General features: G+C 44.4%; 1 protein-coding gene across 6 annotated transcripts in view; it reads left to right on the forward strand.

Moving 5' to 3' along the window:
- The window catches only part of card11 (caspase recruitment domain family, member 11), a 98,077-nt gene that overhangs the window by 56,880 nt on the left and 14,364 nt on the right, over positions 1–26,833 (forward strand). For 5 of the 6 annotated variants that reach the window (XR_016486153.1, XM_090197989.1, XM_090197992.1 and 2 more), the window contains 7 exons: positions 991–1,034; positions 4,435–4,561; positions 16,652–16,853; positions 17,606–17,732; positions 18,487–18,614; positions 21,022–21,137; positions 21,606–21,690. Coding sequence is in view for 4 of the 6 variants with exons in the window: in XM_090197989.1 (XP_090054115.1) it covers positions 991–1,034; positions 4,435–4,561; positions 16,652–16,853; positions 17,606–17,732; positions 18,487–18,614; positions 21,022–21,137; positions 21,606–21,690 (829 nt within the window). In the remaining 2 variants the exon portion in view is untranslated. Of the gene's footprint in view, positions 1–990; positions 1,035–4,434; positions 4,562–16,651; positions 16,854–17,605; positions 17,733–18,112; positions 18,615–21,021; positions 21,138–21,605; positions 21,691–26,833 lie in introns of all 6 variants that reach the window. The other variant, XR_016486154.1, reaches the window with a different exon arrangement.

Genomic DNA, 26,833 nt, shown 5'->3' on the forward strand with positions numbered 1-26,833 from the left:
CCCTTTACCCTACACCCTTTACCCTATCCCCTTTACCCTACACCCTATACCCTACACCCTTTACCCTACACCCTTTACGCTACACCCTTTACCCTACACCCTTTACCCTATCCCCTTTACCCTACACCCTATACCCTACACCCTTTACCCTACACCCTTTACACTACACCCTTTACCCTACACCCTTTACCCTACACCATTTACCCTATACCCTTTACCCTACACCCTTTACACTACACCCTTTACCCTACACCCTTTACCCTACACCATTTACCCTACAACCTTTACCCTACACCCTTTACACTACACCCTTTACCCTACACCCTTTACCCTACACCATTTACCCTATACCCTTTACCCTACACCCTTTACACTACACCCTTTACCCTACACCCTTTACCCTACACCATTTACGCTACACCCTTTACCCTAAACCCTTTACCCTACACCCTTTACCCTACACCCTTTACCCTACACCATTTACCCTATACCCTTTACCCTACACCCTTTACACTACACCCTTTACCCTATACCCTTTACCCTACACTCTTTACACTACACCCTTTACCCTACACCCTTTACCCTACACCATTTACGCTACACCCTTTACCCTACACCCTACACCCTTTACCCTACACCCTTTACCCTACACCATTTACCCTACACCCTTTACCCTACACCCTTTACCCTACACCATTTACCCTATACCCTTTACCCTACACCCTTTACACTACACCCTTTACCCTACACCATTTACGCTACACCCTATACCCTACACCCTTTACCCTACACCATTTACCCTATACCCTTTACCCTACACCCTTTACCCTACACCCTTTACCCTACACCATTTACGCTACACCCTATACCCTACACCCTTTACCCTACACCATTTACCCTATACCCTTTACCCTACACCCTTTACCCTACACCCAATACATTGGAAAAAGGTTTCAAACTTCTGACTACATTTTTCCTTCTCTGTTTCAGCCTCTGTGACTTTGAATATGAGTGTGTAGACAACATGGATTATGGTAAGGTACCTGAGACTGTAGATGTCCTATACCCTACAGCCCCATACTGTAGGCTCTATACCTTACAGCCCCAAACTATGGACCCTATACCCTACAGCCCCATTTTATAGACCTTATACCCTACAGCCCCAAACTATAGACCCTATACCCTACAGCCCCAAATTATAGACCCTATACCCTACTGCCCCATACTGTAGACCCTATACCCTAAAGCCCCATAAAGGTATAACTATAGACCCTATACCCTACAGTCCCATACTGTACTGTATACCTATAGACTTTATACCCTACAGTCCTATATTGTAGACCCTATACCCTGTAGCCCCATTCTCTAGACCCTATACCCTACAGTCCCATACTGTATTCCTGTAGACCCTAAACCCTACTGCCCCATACTGTATACCTATAGACCCTATACACTACTGCCCCATACTGTATACCTGTAGACCCTATTCCCTACAGCCCCAAACTGTATACCTATAGACCCTATACCCTACAGTCCCATACTGTATACCTATAGACCCTATACCCTGCAGCCCCATACTCTAGACCCTATACCCTACCGCCCCATAATATAGACCCTATACCCTACAGCCCCATACTGTATACCTATAGACCCTATACCCTACTGCCCCATACTGTAGACCCTATACCCTAAAGCCCCATACTGTATACCTGTAGACCCTATACCCTACTGCCCCATAAAGGTATACCTATAGACCCTATACCCTACAGTCCCATACTGTAGACCCTATACCCTACTGCTCCATACTGTATACCTGTAGACCCTCTACCCTACAGCCCCATACTGTATACCTCTAGACCCTATACCCTACTGCCCCATACTGTATACCTGTAGACCCTCTACCCTACAGACCCATACTGTATACCTATAGACCCTATACCCTACTGCCCCATACTGTAGACCCTATACCCTACAGACCCATACTGTATACCTGTAGACCCTATACCCTACTGCCCCATACTGTAGACCCTATACCCTACAGACCCATACTGTATACCTATAGACCCTATACCCTGCAGCCCCATACTCTAGACCCTATACCCTATTGCCCCATACTGTATACCTATAGACCCTATTCCCTACATCCCAAAACTGTATACCTATAGACCCTATACCCTACTGCCCCATACTGTAGACACTATAGCCCTACTGTCCCTTACTATAGACCATATACCCTACAGTCCCATATTGTATACCTATAGACCCTATACCCTACAATCCCATATTGTAGACCCTATACCCTGCAGCCCCATACTGTAGACCCTATACCCTACTGCCCCATACTGTATACCTATAGACCCTATTCCCTACAGCCCCATGCTGTATACCTATAGATCCTATACCTTACTGCCCCATACTGTAGACCCTATACCTTAAAGCCCCATACTGTATACCTGTAGACCCTCTTACCCTAAAGCCCCATACTGTATACCTATAGACCCTATACCCTACTGCCCCATACTGTAGACCCTATACCCTACAGCCCCATACTGTATACCTAGAGACCCTATACCCTACAGTCCCATACTGTATACCTGTAGACCCTATATCCTACAGCCCCATACTGGAGACCTATAGACCCTATACCCTACAGTCCCATACTGTATACCTATAGACCCTATATCCTACAGCCCCATACTGTAGACCCTATACCCTACAGCCCCATACTGTATACCTATAGACCCTATACCCTACAGTCCCATACTGTATACCTATAGACCCTATATCCTACAGCCCCATACTGTAGACCCTATACCCTACAGCCCCATACTGTATACCTATAGACCCTATACCCTACAGTCCCATACTGTATACCTATGTACCCTATACCCTACGGTCCCATATTGTAGACCCTATACCCTACAGCCCCATACTCTATACCCTATACCTACAGTCCCATACTGTATACCCTATACCCTGCAGCCCCATACTCTAGACCCTATACCCTACAGCCCCATACTCTAGACCCTATACCCTACAATCCCATATTGTAGACCCTATACCCTGCATCCCCATACTCTAGACCCTATACCCTACAGTCCCATACTGTATACCTGTAGACCCTATACCCTACTGCCCCATACTGTAGACCTATAGACCCTATACCCTACTGCCCCATACTGTATACCTGTAGACCCTATACCCTACAATCCCATATTGTAGACCCTATACCCTGCAGCCCCATACTGTAGACCCTATACCCTACTGCCCCATACTGTAGACCTATAGACCCTATATCCTACAGCCCCATACTGTAGACCCTATACCCTACAGCCCCATACTGTATACCTATAGACCCTATACCCTACAGTCCCATACTGTATACCTATGTAACCTATACCCTACGGTCCCATATTGTAGACCCTATACCTACAGTCCCATACTGTATACCCTATACCCTGCAGCCCCATACTCTAGACCCTATACCCTACAGCCCCATACTCTAGACCCTATACCCTACAATCCCATATTGTAGACCCTATCTGCATCCCCATACTCTAGACCCTATACCCTACAGTCCCATACTGTATACCTGTAGACCCTATACCCTACTGCCCCATACTGTAGACCTATAGACCCTATACCCTACTGCCCCATACTGTATACCTGTAGACCCTATACCCTACAATCCCATATTGTAGACCCTATACCCTGCAGCCCCATACTGTAGACCCTATACCCTACTGCCCCATACTGTAGACCTATAGACCCTATACCCTACTGCCCCATACTGTATACCTCTAGACCCTATACCCTACTGCCCCATACTGTAGACCCTATACCCTACTGCCCCATACTGTATACCTGTAGACCCTCTACCCTAAAGCCCCATACTGTATACCTATAGATCCTATACCTTACTGCCCCATACTGTAGACCCTATACCCTACAGTCCCATACTGTATACCTGTAGACCCTATATCCTACAGCCCCATACTGTAGACCTATAGACCCTATACCCTACAGTCCCATACTGTATACCTATAGACCCTATATCCTACAGCCCCATACTGTAGACCCTATACCCTACTGCCCCATACTGTAGACCCTATACCCTACTGCTCCATACTGTATACCTGTAGACCCTCTACCCTAAAGCCCCATACTGTATACCTATAGACCCTATACCCTACTGCCCCATACTGTATACCTATAGACTTTATACCCTACAGTCCCATATTTTAGACCCTATACCCTGCAGCCCCATACTGTATACCTGTAGACCCTATACCCTACTGCCCCATACTGTATACCTCTAGACCCTATACCCTACTGCCCCATACTGTAGACCCTATACCCTACAGCCCCATACTGTATACCTGTAGACCCTATACCCCTCTAATCATCCCTCTCCCTCCCCCTCTCTCCGTCCAGATGAGGAAATGGAAACACGTGGTCCTCCCTCGCTCCACTCCTCCTCCTCCTCCCATCAGTCAGAATGTTTAGATTCCTACGACCTGGAGACCGTCAACAACATTTTCAGGAAACTGTCCCTGGAGAGGTACACCCCCCCCCCCCCCCTCACACCCACCAACACACACACACACACACACTCACACACACCCCCTAGTGTATCTTACCCCCCTCATCTACTGTTTTTACGTCCAGAGGCGGCGCTCGTCACTTCCAGTTGAACGCGGAACGAGGGAGAGTGTTATTGTAGAAAATTCCATTGAAAAAGTGTGGTTACTAGCTAGCTACCTTAAGAGTTTGGATCCCGTGACGTGGTCAGCATCAGTTGCTGGGACCACTACTATCTGTCCAGTGATCCTGCCGACCAAGGCCAGGTCTGAGGAGCTGTTAAGTGCCTAGTTGCTAGCTAGCTGCCTATCAAGCTAGCGGGGTTTTCTTGACTGCTTGAACGATGCCCGCAACACTGTTAGCCATTGTGGCTGGGACCACGGATTGGCCGGGGCTTTTGGCTGTCAAGATCCCTGCTGTTTCTTATTGTTTTCAATCTTCCCTGCGACCTGTCCTGTCTGGAACTGAGAGGAGTAACAGTATAACCTGTCCTGTCTGGAACTGAGAGGAGTAACAGTATAACCTGTCCTGTCTGGAACTGAGAGGAGTAACAGTATAACCTGTCCTGTCTGGAACTGAGAGGAGTAACAGTATAACCTGTCCTGTCTGGAACTGAGAGGAGTAACAGTATAACCTGTCCTGTCTGGAACTGAGAGGAGTAACAGTATAACCTGTCCTGTCTGGAACTGAGAGGAGTAACAGTAAAACCTGTCCTGTCTGGAACTGAGAGGAGTAACAGTATAACCTGTCCTGTCTGGAACTGAGAGGAGTAACAGTAAAACCTGTCCTGTCTGGAACTGAGAGGAGTAACAGTATAACCTGTCCTGTCTGGAATTGAGAGGAGTAACAGTATAACCTGTCCTGTCTGGAACTGAGAGGAGTAACAGTATAACCTGTCCTGTCTGGAACTGAGAGGAGTAACAGTATAACCTGTCCTGTCTGGAACTGAGAGGAGTAACAGTAAAACCTGTCCTGTCTGGAACTGAGAGGAGTAACAGTGTAACCTGTCCCGTCTGGAACTGAGAGGAGTAACAGTATAACCTGTCCTGTCTGGAACTGAGAGGAGTAACAGTATAACCTGTCCTGTCTGGAACTGAGAGGAGAGGAGTAGCAGTATAACCTGTCCTGTCTGGAACTGAGAGGAGTAACAGTATAACCTGTCCTGTCTGGAACTGAGAGGAGTAACAGTATAACCTGTCCTGTCTGGAACTGAGAGGAGAGGAGTAACAGTATAACCTGTCCTGTCTGGAACTGAGAGGAGAAACAGTATAACCTGTCCGGTCTGGAACTGAGAGGAGTAACAGTATAACCTGTCCAGTCTGGAACTGAGAGGAGAGGAGTAGCAGTATATCCTGTCCTGTCTGGAACTGAGAGGGGTAACAGCGTAACCTGTCCTGTCTGAAACTGAGAGGGGTAACAGCATAACCTGTCCGGTCTGGAACTGAGAGGGGTAACAGCATAACCTGTCCGGTCTGGAACTGAGAGGGGTAACAGCATAACCTGTCCGGTCTGGAACTGAGAGGGGTAACAGCATAACCTGTCCTGTCTGGAACTGAGAGGGGTAACAGTATAACCTGTCCTGTCTGGAACTGAGAGGGGTAACAGCGTAACCTGTCCTGTCTGGAACTGAGAGGAGTAACAGCATAACCTGTCCTGTCTGGAACTGAGAGGGGTAACAGTATAATCTGTCCTGTCTGGAACTGAGAGGGGTAACAGCGTATCCTGTCCTGTCTGGAACTGAGAGGGGTAACAGCGTAACCTGTCCTGTCTGGAACTGAGAGGGGTAACAGCGTATCCTGTCCTGTCTGGAACTGAGAGGAGTAACAGTATAACCTGTCCTGTCTGGAACTGAGAGGAGAGGAGTAGCAGTATAACCTGTCCTGTCTGGAACTGAGAGGAGTAACAGCATAACCTGTCCTGTCTGGAACTGAGAGGAGTAACAGTATAACCTGTCCTGTCTGGAACTGAGAGGAGAAACAGTATAACCTGTCCAGTCTGGAACTGAGAGGAGAGGAGTAGCAGTATATCCTGTCCTGTCTGGAACTGAGAGGGGTAACAGCGTAACCTGTCCTGTCTGAAACTGAGAGGGGTAACAGCATAACCTGTCCGGTCTGGAACTGAGAGGGGTAACAGCATAACCTGTCCGGTCTGGAACTGAGAGGGGTAACAGCATAACCTGTCCGGTCTGGAACTGAGAGGGGTAACAGCATAACCTGTCCTGTCTGGAACTGAGAGGGGTAACAGTATAACCTGTCCTGTCTGGAACTGAGAGGGGTAACAGCGTAACCTGTCCTGTCTGGAACTGAGAGGAGTAACAGCATAACCTGTCCTGTCTGGAACTGAGAGGGGTAACAGTATAACCTGTCCTGTCTGGAACTGAGAGGGGTAACAGCGTATCCTGTCCTGTCTGGAACTGAGAGGGGTAACAGCGTAACCTGTCCTGTCTGGAACTGAGAGGGGTAACAGCGTATCCTGTCCTGTCTGGAACTGAGAGGGGTAACAGTATAACCTGTCCTGTCTGGAACTGAGAGGAGAGGAGTAACCTGTCCAGTTTGGAACTGAGAGGGGTAACAGCGTATCCTATGTACGTTGTTACCATGACAAAGACCAAAGCCGGCAGGAGTACCATTGACGGCTGTGGTGTCTCTCTATCACAGGTGAAGGATCTTTTAAATGAACAAAAAAAGTTACACAAGCAGTTGTTACAACAACAAGAAAATAACTTTAAGTGTCCAAATACTGGTGGATTCAACTAATAAAAGACGAACAGTTTGCAGTTCTCCCAGGGTCAGCTCAATGAGTTGAAACAGTTAAACAGGAGAACGGCAAGATGACAGCAAACTGTAAATCACTGAGAGAGGACATCAGTTCTGCATGTGAATCTATGATAACAATGATGGAGAAATCAGATTATCTAGTGGGACAATCATGGCAAAACAACATTGTATTTGTATTTGTAATTAATAGGGTTCGCCATTAGCTGTTGCCAAGGCAGCAGCTACTCTTCCTGGGGTTTATTATGGATCCCCATTAGCTGTTGCCAAGGCAGCAGCTACTCTTCCTGGGGTTTATTATGGATCCCCATTAGCTGTTGCCAAGGCAGCAGCTACTCTTCCTGGGGTTTATTATGGATCCCCATTAGCTGTTGCCAAGGCAGCAGCTACTCTTCCTGGGGTTTATTATGGATCCCCATTAGCTGTTGTCAAGGCAGCAGCTACTCTTCCTGGGGTTTATTATGGATCCCCATTAGCTGTTGCCAAGGCAGCAGCTACTCTTCCTGGGGTCCAAACACATTAAGGCACTTACATTAATACTAAAGATAAAACAGTACATTATATAACATTATTACACCACTACATATCTACAATACAACATGTATAAAACCACTATACAACAATATTACAGTGTACATGTGTAGAGTGCGTTAGCCTGTGTGTGTGTTTTGTGTGTGTGTGCGTGTTTTGTGTGTGTGTGTGTGTGTGTGTGTGTGTGTCTATTCACAGAGACATTTATTTGTATCTGTTTTTTAATCTGATTCTACTGCTGCATCAGTTACCTGATGCGGAATAGAGTTCCATGTAGTCATGGCTCTATGTAGTACTGTGGAATAGAGTTCCATGTAGTCATGGCTCTATGTAGTACTGTGGAATAGAGTTCCATGTAGTCATGGCTCTATGTAGTACTGTGGAATAGAGTTCCATGTAGTCATGGCTCTATGTAGTACTGTGGAATAGAGTTCCATGTAGTCATGGCTCTATGTAGTACTGTGGAATAGAGTTCCATGTAGTCATGGCTCTATGTAGTACTGTGGAATAGAGTTCCATGTAGTCATGGCTCTATGTAGTACTGTGGAATAGAGTTCAATGTAGTCATGGCTCTATGTAGTACTGTGGAATAGAGTTCCATGTAGTCATGGCTCTATGTAGTACTGTGGAATAGAGTTCCATGTAGTCATGGCTCTATGTAGTACTGTGGAATAGAGTTCCATGTAGTCATGGCTCTATGTAGTACTGTGGAATAGAGTTCAATGTAGTCATGGCTCTATGTAGTACTGTGGAATAGAGTTCCATGTAGTCATGGCTCTATGTAGTACTGTGGAATAGGACCTGCCTTGTTGATAGTGTCGTTAAGAAGGTAGAAACTAGGGCCTGTAGGACCTGCCTTGTTGATAGTGTCGTTAAGAAGGTAGAAACTAGGGCCTGTAGGACCTGCCTTGTTGATAGTGTTGTTAAGAATGTAGAAACTAGGGCCTGTAGGACCTAACTTGTTGATAGTGTCGTTAAGAAGGTAGAAACTAGGGCCTGTAGGACCTGCCTTGTTGATAGTGTTGTTAAGAAGGTAGAAACTAGGGCCTGTAGGACCTGCCTTGTTGATAGTGTTGTTAAGAAGGTAGGAACTAGGGCCTGTAGGACCTGCCTTGTTGATAGTGTTGTTAAGAAGGTAGAAACTAGGGCCTGTAGGACCTGCCTTGTTGATAGTGTTGTTAAGAAGACAGAGTGTAAAGCCATAACACCATAAGCCACCATAAGCCATAACACATATGTTTTTCCAGTAGAAGACTATGATCAATATTGTTAAAAGCCGTTGAAGTCTAACAAAACAGCCACCCCAATCTTTTTATCATCAATTTCTCTCAGCCACCCACCAGTAATTTGTGTAAGTGTGTAACACTTGTTGAATGTCCTTCCCTATATGTGGGCTGAAAGTCTGTTGTCAATTTGTTTCCAGTAAAAAATAATTGTATCTGGTCAAAAACACATTTTTCCAAAAGGGTTGGTAAAAGGGGAGCAGAATTACTTTTGCTTCCCTCCAGGCCTGAGGGCACACACTTTCTAGTAGGCTTAGATTGAAGAACCCTAACCCTAATCCTAACCCTAACCCTATGGCAAACAGGAGTGGCAAAATCATCCGCTATTATCCTCAGTCATTTTCCATCCAAGTTGTCAGACATTGTCAAAATTACAATGCTTGTCTTTCATAGTTGGATCAGTTATACTTGGACATGTAGTGTCAGTGTTTGTTGCTAGCATGTCATGTCTAAGTTAATTAATTGGCAATGTCAGTGGGTTGTGACGAATGAGGCATCTGATTGAATGAATGATGGAGCTGAGTTTGCCTTTTTGCCCAAAACCTAATTTAAGGTGCTCCATAGGTTTTTATTATGGTTCTTAATATCATTTATCTTTGTTTCATAGTAGAGTTTCTTCTTCTTTTTATTCAGTTTAGTCACATGGTTTCTCAATGTGCAGAACGTTTGCCAATTGGTTGTGGATGGAATTGCAGAATTGTGGAATTGCATAATCTCCACATGAGACATGGGTAGACTATGAGGACAAAGTGAGGGAAATGATCTCGGAGAAACTGAAGATGGACCACAGGAAGATTGAGGTGGAGCACGCCCACAGGACTGGAAAACCCACCACTGGCCCAGATGACAGAACCAGGCTGATAGTGGTCAAGTTCCTGAGGTTCAAGGACAAGGTAGCTGTTCTGGAAAGAGCCAAAAACTTGAGAGTAAAGTACATCTTCCTCTACTAGAACTATCCTGAAGGTGTGCGCCAGAAGAGGAAAGAACTTATTCCAGCTGGTTCATGAAATCAATAACTTGCTAACATCAGATAACATTCATATATTAGCCATTTCTGAGACTCACTTAGATAATTCATTTGATGATACAGCAGTATCAATACAAGGATATAACATCTGTAGAAGAGACAGGAATGCTTATGGGGGAGGTGTTGCTGTATATATTCAGAGCCATATCCCTGTAATGCTTAGAGAATATCTTACGTCAAGTGTTATTGAAGTGTTGTGGTTGCAGGTTCACCTTGCAAATCTAAAGCCTTTTCTTTTGGGGTGTTGCTATAGGCCACCAAGTGCTAACAGTCAGTATCTAAACAATACAGTGCCTTCGGAAAGTATTCAAATCCCTTCCCCTTTTCCGCATTTCATACATTACAGCCTTATTGTAAAATGGATTAAATGAATTGTTTACCTCATCAATCTACACACAATACCCCATAATGACAAAGTGAAAACAGGTTTTTAGACATTTTTGCAAATGTATAAAAAACATAACAGAAATAGCTTATTTACATCAGTATTCAGACCCTTTGCTATGAGATTCGAAATTGAGCTCAGGTGCTTCCTGTTTCTATTGATCACCTTGAGATGTTCTACAACTTGATTGGAGTCCACCTGTGGTAAATTCAATTGATTGGACATGATTTGAAAAGGCACACAACTGTCTATATAAGATCCCACAGTTGACAGTGCATGTTAGAGCAAAAACCAAGCCATGAGGTCAAAGGAATTGTCCGTAGAGCTCTGAGAAAGGATTGTGTCGAGGCACAGATCTGGGGAATGGTACCAAAAAATGTCTGCAGCATTAAAGATCCCCAAGATCCCCATCATTTTTAAATGGAAAAAAAAGTTTGGAACCAACAAGACTATTCCTAGAGCTGGCTGCCCAGTCAAACTGAGCAATCGGGGGAGAAGGGCCTTGGTCAGGTAGGTGACCAATAATCCGATGGTCACTCTGAGGAGATGGGAGAACCTTCCAGAAGAACAACCATCTCTGCAACACTCCACCAATTAGGCCTTTATTGTAGAGTGGCCAGATGGAAGCCACTTCTCAGTAAAATACACATCACAGCCCGTTTGGAGTTTGCCAAAAACACCTAAAGGACTCTCAGACCATGAGAAACAAGATTCTCTGGTCTGATGAAACCAAGATTGAACTCTTTGGCCTGAATGCCAAGTGTCACGTCTGGAGGAAACCGGGCACCATCCCTACAGTGACACATCGTGGTGGAAGCATTCTGCTGTGGGATGTTTTTCAGCGGCAGGGACTGGGAGACTAGTCAGGATTCAGGGAAAGATAAACGGAGCAAAGTACAGAGAGATTATTGATGAAATCCTGCTCCAGAGCTCTAAGGACCTCCGAATGGGGCAAAGGTTCACCTTCCAACAAAGCACACAGCCAAGACAACACAGGAGTGGCTTCAGGACATATCTCTGAATGTCCTTGAGTGGCCTAGACTTGCTCCCCATCCAACCTGACAGCGCTTGTGAGGATCTGCACAGAAGAATGGGAGAAACTCCCCCAAGTATAGGTTTGCCAAGCTTGTAGTGTCATACCCAAGAATCCTCGAGGCTGCAGTCGCTGGTAAAGGTGCTTCAACAAAGTACTGAGTAAAAGGTCTGAATACTTAAGTAAATGTGATATTTACATTTTTTGTCTGAAAACCTTTTTTGCTTTGTCATTATGGGCTATTGTGTGAAGATTGACGAGGAAAAAACAATTTAAGCAATTTTAGAATAAGGCTGTAACATAACAAAATGTGGAAAAAGTCAATGGTTCTAAATATTTTCCGAATGCACTGAATACAGCCAGTATCTAAATAATATGTGTGAAATGCTTCATAGTGTATGTGATATAACAGAGGTCTACTTCCTTGGGAATCTGAATATTGACTGGTTTTCATCAAGCTGTCTGCTCAAGAGGAAGCTTCTCACTGTAACCTGGTTCAGGTTATTAACTTCTTTGGGACAGGGACAGGGACAGGGACAGTATTTTCACGTCTGGACAGTATTTTCACGTCTGGATGAAAAGCGTCTGGACAGTATTTTCACGTCTGGATGAAAAGCGTGTCCAAAGTAAACGGCCTGCTACTCAGACCCAGAAGCTATTGGATAGAAAACACTCTGAAGTTTCTAAAACTGTTTGAATCATGTCTGTGAGTATAACAGAACTTATTTGGCAGGCAAACCCCAGAAGACAAAGCGTTCAGATTAATTTTTTTGAGGTCACTCTCATTTCAATGGGTTTTCAATGGGATTCCAGATTTCTAATCGACTTTCCTGCAGTTCCTATCGCTTCCACTGGATGTCAGCAGTTATTAGAAATTGGTTGAGGTTTTTCCTTTAATAACTGAAGAAGTAACACTGTTCAGAATGAGGGTAGAGAGAAGTGATATAGGCGCGTGACCTTTGATAGAGGCGCGTGACCTGAAAAGCTCGCTCCACTTTGTTTTCCTCCGGTATTGAACACAGATCATCTTCAATTGTATCGATTATTTACGTAAAAAAACACCTAAAGTTGTATTTTGAAAGTAGTTTGACATGTTTGGACAAAGCTTACTTATTAGACATTTTGTAGTCATGTTGCGCGACTTGGAACCGGTATTTTTCTGGATCAAACGCTCCAAATAAATTGACATTTTGGACATTTTGGATATATGGACGGAATTAATCGAATTAAAGGACCATTTGTGATGTCTATGGGACATATTGGAGTGTCAACAGAAGAAGCTCGTCAAAGGTAATGAATAGATAAATACTTCTTTTCCACCATAATTTGCAAATAAATTCATTAAAAATCCTACAATGTGATTTTCTGGATTCTTTTTCAGATTTTCTCTGTCATAGTTGAAGTGTACCTATGATGAACATTACAGGCCTCTCTCATCTTTTTAAGTGGGAGAACATGCACAATTGGTGGCTGACTAAATACTTTTTTGCCCCACTTTATCCCAGACAGGTTAATCAACCTACCAGGGTTTTAACAAACACTACAGTGTCACACCCTGACCATAGTTTGCTTTGTATGTTTATAGGTTTTGTTTGGTCAGGGTGTGATCTGAGTGGGCATTCTATGTTGTATGTCTAGTTTGTCTGTTTCTGTGTTTGGCCTGATATGGTTCTCAATCAGAGGCAGGTGTTAGTCGTTGTCTCTGATTGGGAACCATATTTAGGTAGCCTGTTTTGTCATTGTGGGTGATGGTCTATGTGTAGTGTTTGTGTCAGCACGATTGTGAATTAGCTTGTTTTGTAGTGTTCAGTTTTCCCATTACAATGACGAATACTTACCACGTCTCATCTTGGTCCTCCTCTCTATCTCCAGACGACATACAGGATCATCCACATTTATTCATGACATTTTTACTAATACTGTAAAACTTGTTCTTAAGCTTTATCCATACCCATTGGATGCAGTGATCACAATATAGTGGCTATATTCAGGAAAGCAAAAGTTCCAAATGCTGGGCCTAAAATAGTATATAAGAGATCATACAAAAGATTTTGCTGTGACTCTTATGTGGATGATGTTAAAATACACTGCTCAAAAAAATAAAGGGAACACAAAAATAACACATCCTAGATCTGAATTAATGAAATATTCTTATTAAATACTTTTTTCTTTACATAGTTGAATGTGCTGACAACAAAATCACACAAAAATTATCAATGGAAATCAAATTTATCAACCCATGAAGGTCTGGATTTGGAGTGACACTCAAAATTAAAGTGGAAAACCACACTACAGGCTGATCCAACTTTGATGTAATGTCCTTAAAACAAGTCAAAATGAGGCTCAGTAGTGTGTGTGGCCTCCACGTGCCTGTATGACCTCCCTACAACGCCTGGGCATGCTCCTGATGAGATGGCGGATGGTCTCCTGAGGGATCTCCTCCCAGACCTGGACTAAAGCATCCGACAACTCCTGGACAGTCTGTGGTGCAACGTGGCATTGGTGGATGGAGCAAGACATGATGTCCCAGATGTGCTCAATTGGATTCAGGTCTGGGGAACGGGCGGGCCATCCATCAATGCCTTCCTCTTGCAGGAACTGCTGACACACTCCAGCCACATGAGGTCTAGCATTGTCTTGCATTAGGAGGAACCCAGGGCCAACCGCACCAGCATATGGTCTCACAAGGGGTCTGAGGATCTCATCTCGGTACCTAATGGCAGTCAGGCTACCTCTGGCGAGCACATGGCGGGCTATGCGGCCCCCCAAAGAAATGCCACCCCACAGCATGACTGACCCACCGCCAAACCGGTCATGCTGGAGGATGTTGCAGGCAGCAGAACGTTCTCCACGGCGTCTCCAGACTCTGTCACATCTGTCACATGTGCTCAGTGTGAACCTGCTTTCATCTGTGAAGAGCACAGGGTGCCAGTGGCGAATTTGCCAATCTTGGTGTTCTCTGGCAAATGCCAAACGTCCTGCACGGTGTTGGGCTGTTAGCACAACACCCACATGTGGACGTCGGGCCCTCATACCACCCTCACAGAGTCTGTTTCTGACCGTTTGAGCAGACACATGCACATTTGTGGCCTGCTGGAGGTCATTTTGCAGGGCTCTGGCTATGCTCCTCCTTGCACAAAGGCGGAGGTAGCGGTCCTGCTGCTGGGTTGTTGCCCTCCTACGGCCTCCTCCATGTCTCCTGATGTACTGGCCTGTCTCCTGGTAGCGCCTCCATGCTCTGGACACTACGCTGACAGACACAGCAAACCATCTTGACACAGCTCGCATTGATGTGCCATCCTGGATGACCTGCACTACCTGAGCCACTTGTGTGGGTTGTAGACTCCGTCTCATGCTACCACTAGAGTGAAAGCACCGCCAGCATTCAAAAGTGACCAAAACATCAGCCAGGAAGCATAGGAACTGAGAAGTGGTCTGTGGTCACCAACTGCAGAACCACTCCTTTATTGGGGGTGTCTTGCTAATTGCCTATAATTTCCACCTGCTGTCTATTCCATTTGCACAACAGCATGTGAAATGTATTGTCAATCAGTGCTGCTTCCTAAGTGGACAGTTTGATTTCACAGAAGTGTGATTGACTTGGAGTTACATTGTGTTGTTTAAGTGTTCCCGTTATTTTTTTGAGCATTGTATATTTGTTTGTCTGATGTGATTAATAAGGAGCATCTTTATGAAATGTATGAAATTGCTTCTTCCAATAATTGATTCACATGCACCAGTTAAGAAACTGGTAACTTAAGGTTAGGGGTTATGGTTAAGGTTAGGGGTTATGGTTAAGGTTAGGGGTTATGGTTAAGGTTAGGGCAGCTTTTGATATTGTTGACCATAAACTGTTGTTAAGAAAACACATCTTATTTGTTTACCTTTATTTTACTAGGGTTAGGGTTAGGGTTAGGCAAGAAGAACCGGTACAGAGTCAATGTGGAGACTATATACAGGGGGTACTGATACAGAGTCAATGTGGAGGCTATATATAATGTGGAGGCTATATACAGGGGGGTACTGATACAGAGTCAATGTGCCGGGGCACCGGTTAGTTGAGGTAGTATGTACATGTAGGTAGAGTTATTAACGTGACTATGCATAGATGACAACAGAGAGTAGCAGTGGTGTAAAGAGGGGGAGGGGCAATGCAAATAGTCTGGGTGGCCATTTGACTAGATGTTCCGGTACCTCTTGCTTTGCGGTAGCAGAGAGAACAGTCTATGACTAGGGTGGCTGGAGTCTTTGACAATTTTAGGGCCTTCCTCTGACACCACCTGGTATAGAGGTCCTGGATGGCAGGAAACTTGGCCCCAGTGATGTACTGGGCCGTTCGCATTACCCTCTAGTGCCTTGCGGTCGGAGGCCAAGCAGTTGCCATACGAGGCAGTGATGCAATCAGTCAGGATGCTCTCGATGGTGCAGCTGTATAACCTTTAACCTTTAGAACCTTTTGAGGATCTGAGGATCTTTTCAGTCTCCTGAGGGGGAATAGGTTTTGTCGTGCCCTCTTCACGACTGTCTTGGTGTGCTTGGACCATGTTAGTTTGTTGGTGATGTGGACACCAAGGAACTTGAAGCTCTCAACCTGCTCCACTGCAGCCCCGTCGATGAGAATGGGGGTGTGCTCGGTCCTCTTTTTCCTGTAGTCCACAATCATCTCTTCAAAGCTATCTATCTAATATAACTCAGATCGTTTTCTTTAATGGAAGCTTCTCACAAACACACACAATCATTCATGTACAAATGACAAACCTTAACATTTGTGTGTGTATGTGTGTGCGTGTGTGTTGGGTGTGTGTGTTTGTATATGTGTGTGTGTGTGTGTGTGTGTGTGTGTTTGTATTTGTGTGTATATGTGCGTGTGTGTGTCAATGCATATGTGTGTGTGTGTGTGTGTACGCATATGTTTGTACGTGTGTGTGTGTGTGTGTACGTGTGTGTGTATATGTGTGTTTGTATATGTGTGTGTGTATGTATGTATGTGCGTGTGTATGTGTGTGTGTGTGTGTATGTGTGTGTGTGTGTGTGTAGGCCTTTCCGTCCGTCTCTCTCCTCCTTCTCGAGGGTCAGCTCTTCTCTGCGGCCAGTCCAGGAGCTTTCATTGCTAGGCGACCAACTTTTGGCTGATGTCACGCTGGTTGGTGGTAACGACAGTGGAATCTTTGTGTCGTCTGTCCAATCAGAGTCCGGCGCTGAGAAGGCGGGGCTACGGGAGGGCCACCACCTCCTTTTGGTGAGATACACTGTGATGCACACTAACTACTAAGGTACTCCAGGTACCCTAACCCTGAGGTACCCTAACCCTGAGGTACCCTAGGTACCCTAACCCTAAGGTGCCCTAACCCTAAGGTACCCTAGATACTGTAAACCTGAGGTACTCTAACCCTACGCTACCCTAACCCTGAGGAACCCCAACCCTAAGGTACCATAGCCCTGAGTTACCCTAACCCTAAGGTACCCTAGGTACCCTAACCCTAAGGTGCCCTAACCTTAAGGTACCCTAGGTGCCCTAACCCTAAGGAACCCTAACCCTAAGGTACACTAACCCTAAGGTACCCTAACCCTAAGGTACCCTAACCCTAAGGTGCCCTAGGTGCCCTAGGTACCCTAACCCCAAGGTACCCTAACCCTAGGTACCCTAACCCTAAGGTACCCTAACCCTGAGGAACCCTAACCTTGAGGTACCCTAAGGTACCCTAACCCTAAGGTACCCTAACCCTGAGGAACCCTAACCTTGAGGTACCCTAAGGTACCCTAACCCTAAGGTACCCGAAGGTACCCTAACCCTAAGGTACCCTGAGGTACCCTAACCCTAAGGTATTATAAACACTGAAATTGGAATTTTTAAAAAGTACAACCATTGAAAATTCCATAATATTGGCATGTTGAATAAAATGACTGGGCTCCGTATAAGGAATTAGTGGACCTACAGCTGTCTTCTTAATGGCTCTGTTCCCCTTCCCTCTCTGTCATTGGCTGGTCCAGCTGGAGGGCTGTATCCGCGGGGAGAACCAGAGCATCTCGTTGGACACCTGCACCCAGGAGGAAGCCCATTGGACGATGCAACGTTGCTCTGGACCAATCCAACTGCACTACCGTGCCAACTATGATGGTACGTTCTTACACTGTAAACGTACACACACACACAGGCAAACGCACCATCCCCTAACACCATTGTAAATCCCCTAACAGCATTGTAAATCCCCTAACACCATTGTAAAGCCCCTAACAGCATTGTAAATCCCCTAACAGCATTGTAAATCCCCTAACAGCATTGTAAATCCCCTAACAGTATTGTGAATCCCCTAACAGCATTGTAAATCCCCTAACACCATTGTAAATCCCCTAACACCATTGTAAATCCCCTAACACCATTGTAAATCCCCTAACAGTATTGTGAATCCCCTAACAGCATTGTAAATCCCCTAACACCATTGTAAATCCCCTAACACCATTGTAAATCCCCTAACAGCATTGTAAATCCCCTAACAGCATTGTAGTGGAGGTTTTATCTGCATCTGTTCTGGACACCTGGACTAACCCTAACCCTGGACACCTGGACTAACCCTAACCCTGGACACCTGGACTAACCCTAACCCTGGACACCTGGACTAACCCTGGACACCTAGACTAATCCTAACCCACTAACCCTAACCCTGGACACCTGGACTAACCCGAACCCTAACCCTGGACACCTGGACTAACCCTAACCCTGGACACCTGGACTAACCCTGGACACCTAGACTAACCCTAACCCACCTGGACTAACCCTAAACCTAACCCTGGACACCTCACTTTACGCTCAGGCTTCAAACACAGATAAAAAACATTGTGCAATCTATTGTGTGTCTGTGTGTGTCTGTCAGGGTACCGGAGGCTGCAGAGGGATCTATCGGAGGGAACGGTGACGTCAGGAGACTCATTCTACATCAGAATCAACCTCAACATCTCTGGCCAATCAGACACCTGCTCCCTGAGCGTGCTTTGTGATGAGGTACCTGCTGACCCTAACCCTGTCATTTAGTAGACACTCTTATCCAGATTGACTTACAGTTAGTACATTCATCTGAAGATAGCTAAGTGAGACAACCACATATCTCAGTCATAGTAAGTACACTTTTCCTCAATAAGGTAACTATCAGCAAAGTAAGTGCAAGTGTTAGTTATTACCTCATATCAGTCTCATTCTGAAAGTCATTGACTTCATAAATCCTAGTCTAAATGATGATTCAGCGATACACAAATTGGCTTAATTATTTATCTACTAACTAACTAAACAATCACACAGAAATACATAAACACACACAGCTTAGGTTGAATTGATTACTAACATAATGCAATGAAAAGTCCCTAGTGGACTAACCCGATATGACGGCTGGTTACACAATGAAAAGTCCCTAGTGGACTAACCCGATATGACGGCTGGTTACACAATGAAATGTCCCTAGTGGACTAACCTGATATGACGGCTGGTTACACAATGAAATGTCCCTAGTGGACTAACCCGATATGACGGCTGGTTACAGAATGAAAAGTCCCTAGTGGACTAACCCGATATGACGGCTGGTTAAACAATGAAAGAGGTGGGGAGAGAAAGAGCGGGAGAAGGAGAGACATTGGAATGCAACTATCGTACATACAGTTGAATGATACGCTCACTGTATGAGTATGAATATTATGAATACTATTATTATTATAAATATATGAATATTTAGCAACCTGACAACCGCTCATTCGGATTTAGAAGTGCAACATATATTTACGCTTAGATGTCTTTGTCTGTCGTCTCTCTGTTGAAACTACTCGATCCGTCTGTGACGAATAGTTCGACAGAAAGTCTCTGGTTGTGTAAGTCTCTGGTTGGCCTTAGAGGTCACAATGTCCTCAGTTGTAGTAGGCATCTTTGTCTCTGAGTGTTCATTAGACTGGATACATCAGACGCACAGTGTTGAGATGGACATTTTATTTTCTCGTCTTCGGGCGAGTTTCCTAGACTACATTACATGCAGAGCTGCAGGCGGTGCATGTCTTAGTCTAGAGTTCTTCTTCTCTGTTTAGTTTCAGAGGGTCTTACCATTTCATAACATTCAGCTTACGCTGTCGGTCACGCTGGTCTGTATTTAAATTGCAACCATTTCAACTTGTAGCCACCACTCCAAGCTTTCTGGTCTAATCTAAATGTCATTACTGTCACACCCTGACCATAGAGATCCTTTTATTCTCTATGTTTGTTTGGTCAGGGTGTGACTCGGTTGGGAAAGTCTATGCTTTCTGGTTCTTTGTTTTTATCCGGGTATGATTCTCAATCAGGGACAGCTGTCTATCGTTGTCTTATTTGTGGGTTGTTGTCTTCGTTTAATGCATGTATAGCCTTATGGAGCTTCACGTTCGTTTATGTTGTTTATTGTTTTGTTGGCGACTTAAAAAAAAAGAATAAAGAAAAGTGTACGCTGCACCTTGGTCCGGTCATTTCCATGACGACGCTCGTCACGGTTACCAGTCCTTTATGCACTCGCTTGGAGGGTTGTTCCATCATGTTGCCACAATATCTGTGCTTACGTGGGCATGGTTACTGACTTGGCCAAAGTTTTTATGAAAAAGTGTTAGGGTTAGGGCTAACCCTAACCCTCTTGACCCAAGCAAGTATCTTCTTATTATTGGTGTCCTTTAGTAGGGGTTTATTTGCAGCAATTCAACCATGAAGGCCTGATTCACACAGTCTCCTCTGAACAGTTAATGTTGAGGTGTGTCTGTTACTTGAACTCTGTGAACCATTTATTTGGGCTGCAATTTCTGAGGCTGGTAACTCGAATGAACTTGGAGGTAACTCTGGGTCTTCCATTCCTGTGGTTGTCCACATGAGAGCCAGTTTCTTCATTGTTCTTGATGGTTTTTGCGACTGCACTTGAAGAAACTTTAAAAGTTTCCATCTCAAATATAAAATATATTTTGATTTGTTTAACACTTTTTTGGTAACTACTTGATTCCATATGTCAATAGTCCTGTAGTCAATTCACTATTATTCTACAATGTAGAAAATAGTAAAAATAAAGAGAAACCCTTGAGGTGTTCTAAAACTGTTGACCGGTAGTGTACAATATACAATATATACATGACATAATCTACAATATGTGCTTTGTGACGAGGTACATCAATCTACAATATGTAACGAGGTACCTGTTATTATCGTGTTGTTGTTGTTAGGGTTAGGGTTGATTGATTGCTTGGTTGTTTGGTTAATTTATTGTTTGAGTAATTGGTTGGATGATGTTTGATTATTTTATTGAATTAATGATTGATTGATTGGTTGATCGATTGATCGGTTGATCGGTTGATTGAGTGATTTATTGGTTGATTGATTGATTAACATATTTATTTGATTGGTTGATTGATTGATTAAGGTGGTCCATGTCCTGGACACGATGCACCAGGGGAAGTGGGAGTGGCTTTGCTCCCGGGTCGAAGCCTACTCTGGAACCGACCTATCGGAAAAAGGCACCATCCCCTCTTACTCACGGTAAATACAGACTGCTATGGACTACTACACACTACTACATACTACTACAGATCACTACATACTACTACAGACTACTACAGAGTACTACAGAGTACTACATACTATTACATATTACTACAGACTACTACAGACTACTATGGACTACTACAGAGTACTACAGATTGCTACAGACTACTACAGAGTACTACAGACTACTACAGACTATTACATACTACTACACAGTACTACAGAATACCAGATGAATACTTTCAAATACTGATCCAGAAGCTTGATGTAACATCAGACTACTACATTTCACCACAGACCTGTATGTGTGTGATCTACAGGGCCCAGCAGTTGCTCCTGGAAAAGATGCAGAAGCTCGATACAACATCAGATTAGCAACCACTATAGATCACCACTGACCTGTGTGTGTGTGTGTGTGTGTCTGTGTGTGTGTTCGCACACGCACGCGTGTATGATCTACAGGGCCCAGCAGCTTCTCCTGGTAAAGATGCAGAAGCTGGTGTGTCGAGGAGGAAGAGAGGAGAATGACAGCCTGCGCAACTTCAAGGTATTAACTAGACCCTAATTAACTAGCCAGCTACCCCCTAACTGACTAGCAGCCTGCATAACCTCATGGTACTAACTAGCCCCTAACTAACTAGCCAACTTACCCCTAACTAACTAGCAGCCTACATAACCTCATGGTACTAACTAGCCCCTAACTAACTAGCCAACTTACCCCTAACTAATTAGCAGCCTGCATAACCTTGGGGCACTAACAAGCCCCTAACTAACTAGCCAGCTAACCCCTAACTGACTAGCAGCCTGCATAACCTCATGGTACTAACTAGCCCCTAACTAACTAGCCAACTTACCCCTAACTAATTAGCAGCCTGCATAACCTTAGGGCACTAACAAGCCCCTAACTAACTAGCCAGCTAACCCCTAACTGACTAGCAGCCTGCATAACCTCATGGTACTAACTAGCCCCTAACTAACTAGCCAACTTACTCCCAACTAACTAGCAGCCTACATAACCTTGTGGTACTAACTAGCCAACTAACCCCTAACTAACTAGCAGCCTGCATAACCTCAGGGTAATAACTAGCTCGTAACTAACTAGCAGCCTGCATAACCTCAGGGTAATAACTAGCTCGTAACTAACTAGCAGCCTGCATAACCTCAGGGTACTAACCAGCTCGTAACTAACTAGCAGCCTGCATAACCTCAAGGTACTAACTAGCCCCTAACTATCTAGCCTCTAACTATCTAGCCTCTAACTATCTAGCCCCTAACTAACTAGCCACTAAGTAACTAGCAGCCTGCATAACATCAGGGTACTAACTAGCCCGTAACTAACTAGCCTCCAACTAACTAGCCCATAACCAACTAGCCCATAACCAACTAGCCCATAACTAACTAGCCCCTAAATAACTACTCCCTAACTTATTAGCAGTCTGCTTAACCTCAGGGTATAACTATCCCCTAACTAACTAGCCCCTAACTAACTATCAGCCTGCATAACCTCAGGGTACTAACTAGCCCCTAGCTAATTAACCCCTAACTAACTAACTCCTATCTAACTAGCCCCTAACTTACTAGACCCTAACTAATTTGCCTCTACCTAACCAGCCCCTAACTAACTAGCAGCCTGCTTGACCTCAGGGTACTAACTAGCCCCTAACTAACTAGCCTCAAACTAACTAGCCTCAAACTAACTAGCCCCTAACTAACTAGCAGCCTGCATAACCTCAGGGTACTAACTACCCCTAATTAATTAGCCTCTAACTAACTTTCATCTAACTAACTAGCCCCTTACTAACTAACAAAAATATATGTTTTTGCATGTTTTTCATGCTTTGAATAGTTATTTTCATCTATTTCATCCATAGCAACTTGTTTCTGTTATTCATTCAAGGTGTTCTGTTTCTGTGATTCTGTGAGGCTGAGAAATTGGCGATTGAGCTAATATGACGTACCGGTACAACCTAAACTAGCCACCGATATGGGCGTTATAGGTGATACGGACACCATTGTTGTGGATGGCATACCAGAGTCTCCACATGAGGAGAAAGAGAGAAAAATGATCACTGAAAAGCTCCAGATGGGTCATAGGAAGACTTAGTTGGAGTGTAGGTCTGGAAAACCTGTAATGAGCCCAGGTGACAGACCCAGGCCGTTAGGGGTCAAGTTCCCAAGGTTCAAGGACAAGATATCTGTTCTGAAGAGAGACAAGGATTTGAGAGGAACCAACATCTTCTCCAAAGAGGACTTCTCTGAAACTGTGCGCCAGAGGAGGAAATAACTTATTGGCCGAGTCAGTGGCTTCAGATCAACATCATATATTACCATTCGGCCGTCAGATTGGCCCCCAACGCTCCTTATAGGACACATCACTCTACAGTCCTCTGTAAACTGGTAATCTCTGTATACCCGTCGCAAGACCCACTGGTTGATGCTTATTTATAAAACCCTCTTAGGCCTCACTCCCCCATATCTGGTAGCCTAGTGGTTAGAGCGTTGGACTAGTAACCGGAAGGTTGCAAGTTCAAAACCCCGAGCTGACAAGGTACAAATCTGTCGTTCTGACCCTGAACAGGCAGTTAACCCACTGTTCCTAGGTCGTCAATGAAAATAAGAATTTGTTCTTAACTGACTTGCCTAGTTAAATAAAGGTAAAATAAAAATACATTTAAAAGATCTACTGCAGCCCTCATCCTCCACATACAACAGCCGTTCTGCCAGTCACATTCTGTTAAAGGTCCCCAAAGCACACACATCCCTGGGTCCCTCGTCTTTTCAGTTCGCTGCAATTAGAGACTGGAATGAGCTGCAACAAACACTCAAACTGGACAGTTTTATCTCAATCTCTTCATTCAAAGACTCAATCATGGACAATCTTTCTGACAGTTGTGGCTGCTTTGTGTGATGTACTGTTGTCTCTACCTTCTTGCCCTCTGTGCTGTTGACTGTGCCCAATAATGTTTGTACCATGTTTTGTGTTGCTACCATGTTGTTAACATGTTGTGTTGCTACCATGATGTGTTGTCATGTGTTGCTGCCTTGCTATGTTGTTGTCTTAGGATTCTCTTTATGTAGTGTTGTGTCCTATATTTATATTGTATTTATTTTTCATCCCAGACCCCCGTCCCCGTAGGAGGCCTTTTGGTAGGCCATCATTGTAAATAAAAATGTGTTCTTAACTAATGGGGATCCATAATAAACCCCAGGAAGAGTAGCTGCTGTCTTGGCAGGAACTAGTGGAGATCCATAATAAACCCCAGGAAGAGTAGCTGCTGCCTTGACAGGAACTAAAGGGGATCCATAATAAACCCCAGGAAGAGTAGCTGCTGCCTTGGCAGGAACTAATGGGGATCCATAATAAACCCCAGGAAGAGTAGCTGCTGCCTTGGCAGGAACTAATGGAGATCCATAATAAACCTCAGGAAGAGTAGCTGCTGCCTTGGCAGGAACTAATGGGGATTTATAATAAACCAATGAACAAAGCCATCAGACATGTAGCTATGGGCTATCAACTCAGTTCCAAATTCTTCTGAAATATGACCCGTTCAACTTGGCATAGAGACATTGACTGGAATCTAAATACTGGATGTATTTAAATTGTTGTTATTTTTGTAAAAATTGTGGCTGTGTCATGCCCTGACCTTAGAGATCCTTATTATTCTCTATGTTTGGTTAGGTCAGGGTGTGACTCGGGTGGGAAAGTCTGTTTTCTATTTCTTTGTTTTTGGCCGTGTGTGGTTCCCAATCAGAGGCAGCTGTCTATCGTTGTCTCTGATTGGGGATCACATATAAGTTGTCATTTTCCTTTTGGGTTTTGTGGGATCTTGTTTTTTGTTTAGTGTCTGTTACCTGACAGAACTGTTCGCTTTGTTATTTTGTTTGAGTGTTTTTTGATAATAAAAATCATGAATACTTTCCACGCTGCGCTTTGGTCCACTCCTTTCGACGAGAGCCATTACAGAAGACCCCACCACCAAAGAACCAAGCAGCGTGGCCAGGAGGAGCAGGGATCCTGGGCTCGGGGGAAAAGGGAGTGGACATCCTGGACCTGGGAAGCAGACCCTGCCATGGAAGCAGGCGGAGGCAGGGAGTGAGGAACGGTGACGATACGAGGAGTTAAGACAATGACGGAAGCCCGAGAGACAGCTCCAACCATTTTTGGGCGGAGGCAGACGGGGAGATTGGCAGAGTCAGGGTTTAGACCTGAGCCAACTCCCTGTGCTTACTGTGGGGAGCGTGTGATACACATCCCGGTGCGCTCTGTTCCAGCTCAGAACGGTTTTTGATAATAAAAATCATGAACACTTTGGTCCACTCCTGTCGACGAGAGCCGTTACAGGCTGCCACGCCCCCCGAGGTGCCATATTTGGTCCACTCCTGTCGATGAGAGCCGTTACAGGCTGCCACGAACCCCGAGGTGCCATATTTGGTCCACTCCTGTCGACGAGAGCCGTTACAGGCTGCCACGCCCCCCCGAGGTGCCATATTTGGGATGTTCAGGGTACATACATCTACAGTGCCTTCGGAAAAATTCCAACCCCTTGATGTTACAGCCTTATTCTAAAATTGATAAAATAAATAAAAATCCTCATCATTCTACACACAAGACCCCATAATGACAAAGCGAAAACAGGATCTTAGAAATGTTTGCAAAAATATAAGAAACATAAATACCTTACTTATATGAGTATTCAGACCCTTTGCTCTGAGACTCGAAATTGAGCTGGTGCATCCTGATTCCATTTGTATTTATTATGGATCCCTCCTGCCTTGGCAGCAGCTACTCATCCTGGGACCCAGCAAAATTAAGGCAGTTTATACGATTTTAAAAACATTACAATACATTCTCCGATTTCACAACACACTGTTTGCCCTCAGGCCCCTACTCCACCACTACCACATATGTACAGTACTAAATCCATGTTTACGTGCGTGTATAGTATGTATGCATGTGTCTGTGCCTATGTTTGTGTTGCTTCACAGTCCCCACTGTTCCATAAGGTGTTTTTATTCTGTTTTTTAAATCTAATTTTACTGCTTGTATCAGTTTCTTGATGTGGAATAGAGTTCCATGTAGTCATGACTCTATGTAATACCGTGTGCCTCCCATAGTCTGTTCTGGACTTGAGGACTGTGAGGAGACCTCTTGTGGCATGTCTTGTGGGGTATGCATGGGTGTTGCAGTCCTTTCAGTCGCTGTAGTAGCTGACATGTATAGAGTTGAGTCATTCACATACATAGACACTCTGGCTTTATTCAAAGCCAGTGGCATGTCATTAGTAAAGTTTTTTTTAAGTAAATGGGCCTAGACAGCTGCCCTGGGGAATTCCTGAATCTACATAGATTATAAAAATAATTATAATATTTAACCTTTATTTAACCAGGTAGGCCAGTTGAGAACAAGTTCTAATTTACAACTATGACCTGGCCAAGATAAAGCAAAGCAAAGCAGTGCAACAAAAAACAACAACACTGAGTTACACATGGGATAAACAAATGTACAGTCAATAACACAATAGAAAAAGTCTATATACAGTGTGTACAAATGTAGTAGGATTAGTGAGGTAAGGCAATAAATAGGCCATAGTGGCAAAATATTTACAATTTAGCATTAACACTGGAGTGATAGATGTGCAGAAGATGTGCAAGTAAAGATACTGGGGTGCAAAAGAGCAAAAAAAAGAATA

Source organism: Oncorhynchus mykiss, chromosome 13 (genome assembly GCF_057628025.1).
Source record: "Oncorhynchus mykiss isolate SJ-2025 chromosome 13, ASM5762802v1, whole genome shotgun sequence".
In the NCBI taxonomy this organism is placed as follows: domain Eukaryota; kingdom Metazoa; phylum Chordata; class Actinopteri; order Salmoniformes; family Salmonidae; genus Oncorhynchus; species Oncorhynchus mykiss.